Source organism: Somniosus microcephalus, chromosome 8 (genome assembly GCF_052327205.1).
Source record: "Somniosus microcephalus isolate GS21.2 chromosome 8, FLI_Smic_1.0, whole genome shotgun sequence".
NCBI classification, from domain to species: Eukaryota; Metazoa; Chordata; class Chondrichthyes; order Squaliformes; family Somniosidae; genus Somniosus; species Somniosus microcephalus.
Window position 1 is genome coordinate 194,679,093 of NC_140994.1, and position 6,000 is coordinate 194,685,092.

The following is a 6,000-nucleotide window of genomic DNA, read 5'->3' on the forward strand; positions in this document are numbered from 1 at the left end:
ATTGAGTCGCGCCCCCTTTGGGTGCGCTAACTTCGCCGGGACGCTACTTTCAGCACCCTGAAAAAATTTGCGCCCCCGCGGATGATTTTCCCAGGTAGCACCCCGAGAGGGAGGAGGGGCGCTACTGGAAGTGCCCCGCGTCCCTCTTGGGGCGCTGCGAGTCAATACTGCGGCGCTACTTGCCGCAGCGCCACGGTTCTGCAGGCCTTCCTCCCCTTCTTAAAGGGGAGGGGCCTTGCGCAGGGCAACCTGGGGCCCAGCTGGGCCACCGGGGATCGGAGTGCCGGCAAAAGAGCCCGGCACTCAAGAGAAGGGGGGGCTTCTCAGAAGGCCAGAGACGGCAACGGGGGCAGGTGCTGGCAGGCGGCCAGCAACAAAAATGGCCGCCCAGCACCTTGCCTTTAATTAGCGCTGCCCCGGCCGGTGTTAAGTCAGGGGGCACTACCAAAGATCGTGAGCGGGGCGCTGCGCACGGCGATGACATCATCGCCGGTGCCGCAGTGCGCTAATGGTTACTGCCACCGCTAACCTCCCGCTGAATTTCGCGGAGGCACCGCGCTCGGGCGCTAGTTGCTTTCTTAGGGCGCTAACAGGAGGCGCAAAGCAACCGAATTTTTCCCCCTAAGACTGATTTGTATTATCGAAATTAATGAATATCATAGGTTTATAGATAAGTTTGTAGGAAACAGCAGGGGGAGGGTATATTGGATTCAGATGGAGATCAGCTCAACATGGGGCACAACTGGAGGGGGAGAATGAAGAAATTATTAGTGAAGCGATGATCAATAAAAATGCATAGTGGAGGCAAAGAATGGGAAGAGCAGTAAGGAAAATAGCAAGAATAGAGGGATAGCACAGAAAATAAAAGTGTTGTATGGTTTGCAGGCATTGGAAATGTTAGACGGAAGAAGGAATTGAAGTCTGAGCAGCATAGTGATAAAAGCTGTGAGAGAATAAAGGATTCAGTGATGTCACAAACTCCATTCCCTAGCCACCGACTCCATCCCTCTCCCTGGCAACTGTCTGAGGCTGAACCAGACTGACTTGACTATTTCAATGCACTCCTGGCTGGCCTCCCACGTTCAACCCTACATAAACTTGAGGTCATCCAAAACTCGGCTGCTCGTGTCCTAACTCGCACCAAGTCCCGTTCACCCAACACCCCTGTGCTTGCTGACCTACATTGGCTCCCGATTATGCAACACCTCAATTTCAAAATTCTCATCCTTGTTTTCATATCCCTCCATGGCCTTGCCCCTCCCTATCTCTAATCTCCTCCAACCCCACAACCCCCCCCCCCCCCGGGATATCTGCACTCCTCTAACTCTGCCCTCTTGAGCATCCCTGATTATAATCGCTCAACCATTGGTGGCCGTGCCTTCTGTTGCCTAGGCCCTAAGGTATGGAATTCCCTAAACCTCTCCGCCTCTCTTTCCTCCTGAAGACGCTCCTTAAAACCTACCTCTTGACCAAGCTTTTGGTCATCTGCCCTAATTTCTCCTTATGTGGCTCGGTGTCAAATGTTTGTCTTATAATACTCCTGTGAAGCATCTTGGGACGTTTTACTACGTTAAAGGCACTATATAAATACAAGTTGTTGTTGTTCGCAACCTTGGTGTTGTATTTGACCCCGATATGAGCTTCCGACCACACATCTGCGCCATCACTAAGACTGCTTATTTCCACCTCCGTAACATCGCCTGACTCGGCCCCTGCCTCAGCTCATCTGCTGCTGAAACCCTCATCCATGCCTTTGTTACCTATAGACTTGACTATTCCAACAAACTCCTGGTCGGCCTCCCACCTTCACCCTCTGTAAACTTGAGGTCATCCAGGACTCAGCTGCCCGTGTCCTAACTCGTACCAATTCCCATTCACCCATCATCCCTGTGCTCGCTGACCTACATTGGCTCCCAGTTAAGCAACGCCTGTTGCATTGTCTTAAAAACCCAACTGATTCACTAATACTATTCAGGGAAAGGAACTTGGCCTACATGTGACTCCAGTCCCACCACATTATGTAGTTTACTTTAATCCTCTCTGATTTGGCTTGGAAAGTCACTTAGCTATAATAGGTCCACCGCCGCTTCTCAGCAACTAGGGATGGATGGGTCACCCACATCCCGAGAACAAATATCTTTTTAAAAGTATGTGTACATGGTACTGCTATTCCTACACCTGGAGTACTGAGTACAGTTCTAGTTGCTGTACTACAGCAGTGCAGAAAAGGGCAACCAAACTGATACCTAATTTATGGCATAGGTTGAAGCTTATTCTGGAGAAAAGAAGATGCACAAGAAATAATTCAAGAATTGACGAGGCTGGGTCGGAGCAAACAACATTTGGTGCTGTAGTGCAAGCTGAGGCTGGAGCAGGTAGAATCCCTGAAGCAGAGCTAATGGGAGGTTTGCAGTTAAGGGCTAGAGAACATCTGGAGCGAGAGCAGGTTGAATGATGCCTGTATGTCAGGAGATCAAGCATAAAAGAGAGAGTAAGTGGCAAAGTGTGGGGTTTGGAGCTGCTGTGGTAGGGTTGCCAACCCTCCCAGATTGTCCAAAAGTCTCCTGGAATTGAGGGTTGAACCTGGGAGAAAAACTGAACTTTGCGCCTATGCACCTCAGACTCCAGGGGAGACCTACGAAATATCTCCACAAAGACAGCAAAATCCAGCCAATAACCAGGAGGACGGGAAAGACCCTGCACGGTGGCAATATTGACTGTTGCTTTCCAATGCCGGATATTGTTGCAGGAAGATTGGGAGAGTTTGGAGTTAGGGGAACCTGCACTTCCACTGAATATGATGATTGATCAAACTGGTATCATTGCAAAAATAACTCGCTGCTTTTTCTAAAAAAAAAACTACTTTATAGTGTACCTGGAGCCAGCAGTGTTATTAAAAAAGTAATGCTGCTTTAATTATTGTGATAATACCCACATTTGAGCCTCACTTTACATTCATATTTATTGCTGACATCTGTATGCTCCATGCAGGCTTGAGCCTCTCCACTTTCTCCCTCCTCGCCTTTTTACTGTCTCAAGGCTCCCCTCACTTCTTCTGAGTCCTAGACAGCGTACTGCTTTCTCGGTTGCTTGCTCCTGTCCCTGGCCCTTCAAGCCCAAGCTGGGGAGAGAGTAAGTGCTGAGATCAACCCCAAGGATTCTCTGGAAGAGGTTAAACTCTATTGAAGAATAAGGTACACTCTTACCTATGGTACTTAACTTTTACAACCTAGTCCTTAACTTTTACAACCTAGTCCCAAGGATCAAAGTGAATTTGTGTTGGGAATTATGTGGATACAAGCCTATAACCAACTACTTCGAGACAGATTGATATACCGTAGTGCTATATCACAACTTTTAGCAAATATTAAAATATTTGTTGCTAATACTTATATTAATAGTCCTAATTGTTTTATTACAGGAAGATCATATAGAGGAAACCCGAGAGGACACCCTATCTTTTAAGAATATTCCTTGAAACCAGTAAGAACAAGATGATGTCCACTGGATTGCAGCAAAAGGAAACCCTCCCATTTTGTGGAAGTCTATTTTAGAACAGTTTTGTCAGTTAAATAAAGTTTAAGTTAGATTTTTTTTTTAAACACAAAATTACAACTGGGTTATAAGACATAAGTAAATTTTTTCTTCCATTGTTACAGAAGTAGGAATTTTAAATTTATGATCTTCCCATGCTACACACTGTTCTTTAGCCAAAATGGTGGGCTGATGATCTGTCCTGAACATGCACCATTTTGTTGGAGGTAGTTAGGTAGGTGACTTACTCTACGGCCTCTGCCAATGCTCTCAAGCTGGAACATGTTCAGAATTTTCTAGGGTACCTCAATCTAATTTTTGTCATCCTTCATGGCCTCCAGGCAACTCCTCCTAATGCACGGATGAGATTGTTTAGCTTGCTTTGTGGGATTTAAGTTTCTATCCTTGTATGATACCCAAGTCAATGATGTTTACTACACTAGAATTCTGTTTCTTAACATTGTAACGTGATGTGATCAAAATAAACGTTGAGTGTAACAAACTTTTAAGAATATGTCGTTAATAAATCTGTGAAAATTGCCATATTATTCCTTTTGGGAAATTTGGAGTTTTCTTGTTCAATTTGCTTGTTGAATTCAAGGGTGTTAATACAATAATCCATATTTTCACAGCTATCTAGTGCTTCAGGGAATGGCACTTCTACCATGACACCTTTATAAAAATTGTGCCTTTTATGATCACATGATGTCCTGATCCACTGTTTGAGGCGCCATTCTAAGCTGTCACCTTCGTTTGTTGTTGGCCATCAATAGCTCTTTGCTGTCCCCAAAAAGGGAAAGTTTCTTTTGCTGTTGATTTGAGTTTTGAATGTTAGATTTGTTGGTATTTAATCTTCCTCTTACTCAGCTTGTGGGTTTACAGAGAGAATCCTTTGAAGATTGTTCAAATTTAAAGCTTACCGGTTCTTTTTCTTAGCATATTTGTGGCTTTAAAAAAAATTATCCTGGGCTGCTGTCTACCAAGACTAATTGACACAGCTGATCCCAGTTGGCTCTGTTTGTAGCTGCCGGTGGGTCCCGGCCCTTGTTTTAAAAATTTACATGGAGTGCGACTGATCCTTTGCGTTAACTGATGTCTATGACACCTGTCTCCTGTGTCTCCCATCAGTGCAGTTTCTCAATGTGAAGCTTTTCTTGAGCTACTCATTTGTTGAAAGTAGGTCTTGGGCTTCAGCCGTGGCTCAGTTGGTAGCACCCTCGTCTGAGTCAGTAGGTTGTGGGTTCAAATCCTGCTCCAGACACTTGAGCACAAAAATCTAGGCTGATGCTCCAGTGCAGTACTGAGGGAGTGCTGCACTGTTGGAGGTGCAGTCTTTTGGATGAGACGTTAAACCGAGGCCCCGTCTGCTCTGTCAGGTGAACGTAAAAGATCCCATGACACTATTTCGAAGAAGAGCAGGGGCGTTATCTCCGGTGTCCTGGCCAATATTTATCCCTTAATCAACATCAGTAAAACAGATTATCTGGTTATTATCACATTGCTGTTTATGGGAGCGTGCTGTGTACACATTGGCTGCCGCATTTCCTACATTACAACAGTGACTACACTTCAAAAAAGTACTTCATTGGCTGCAAAGCGCTTTGGGACGTCTGGTGGTTGTGAAAGGCGCTATATAAATGCAAGTCTTTTCTTCAGAATCTCAAATATCAACACTTCTTGGTGCAGTGATACTTCAGCTTCATGCTAACGTGCATGTCCGCCTCCAGGTCTGATAGGAAAACAAATGCAATTAGGGAGCACGCAAGACTTCACTTAAAGATGCAGTGGTTGAGCCATACTGTATGCTGGCTCACATTCCAGGGGAGGAAGTATTGAATGGGGCGCCACGTCCCATACAAGCTCCTTCAGTAACAGTCATGTGCCAATTCCACCCCATATTGACCAGAATGTCCTGTCACCCCTCAGCCTTCTCTTTTCAAGAGAAAAGAAACCCAGCCGGTTCATCCATTCCTGATGGGTATACCCTCGCATTTCTGGTATCATCACTGTAAATCCTCTGCACCCTTTCCAGTGCCTCTGTATCCTTTTTATAATTTGGTGACCAGAATTATACGCAGTGTGGTCTAACCAAAGCATATGGGCAGCATGGTGGCATAGTGGTTAGCACTGTTGCCTCACAGCGCCAGGGACCCGGGTTCGAATCCGGCCTCGGGCGACTGTGGAGTTTGCACATTCTCCCCGTGTTTGCGTGGGTTTCCTCCGGGTGCTCCGGTTTCCTCCCACAGTCCAAAGATGTGCGAGTTAGGTTGATTGGCTATGATAAATTGACCCTTAGTGTTAGGGGGATTAAATACGTGGGGTTACGGGGATAGGGTGGGATATGTGTTGGTGCAGGGGTTACGGGGATCGGGTGGGATATGTGTCGGTGCAGGCTCGATGGGCCGAAATGGCCTCTATCTGCACTGTGGGGTTTCTGTGATTCTGTGATTAGCATAACTTCACCAT

General features: G+C 46.1%; 1 protein-coding gene across 4 annotated transcripts in view; it reads left to right on the forward strand.

The window, feature by feature from the left end:
* LOC147113999 (uncharacterized) overlaps positions 1-4,036 on the forward strand; it is a 74,865-nt gene extending 70,829 nt beyond the window's left edge. For all 4 annotated transcript variants that reach the window (XM_085995481.1, XM_085995477.1, XM_085995479.1 and 1 more), the window contains one exon: positions 3,422-4,036. In XM_085995481.1, coding sequence (XP_085851607.1) covers positions 3,422-3,465 — 44 coding nt within the window. In that variant the 3' untranslated portion in view covers positions 3,466-4,036. The remainder of the gene's footprint in view (positions 1-3,421) is intronic.
* The last annotated feature ends 1,964 nt before the right edge of the window (positions 4,037-6,000 follow it).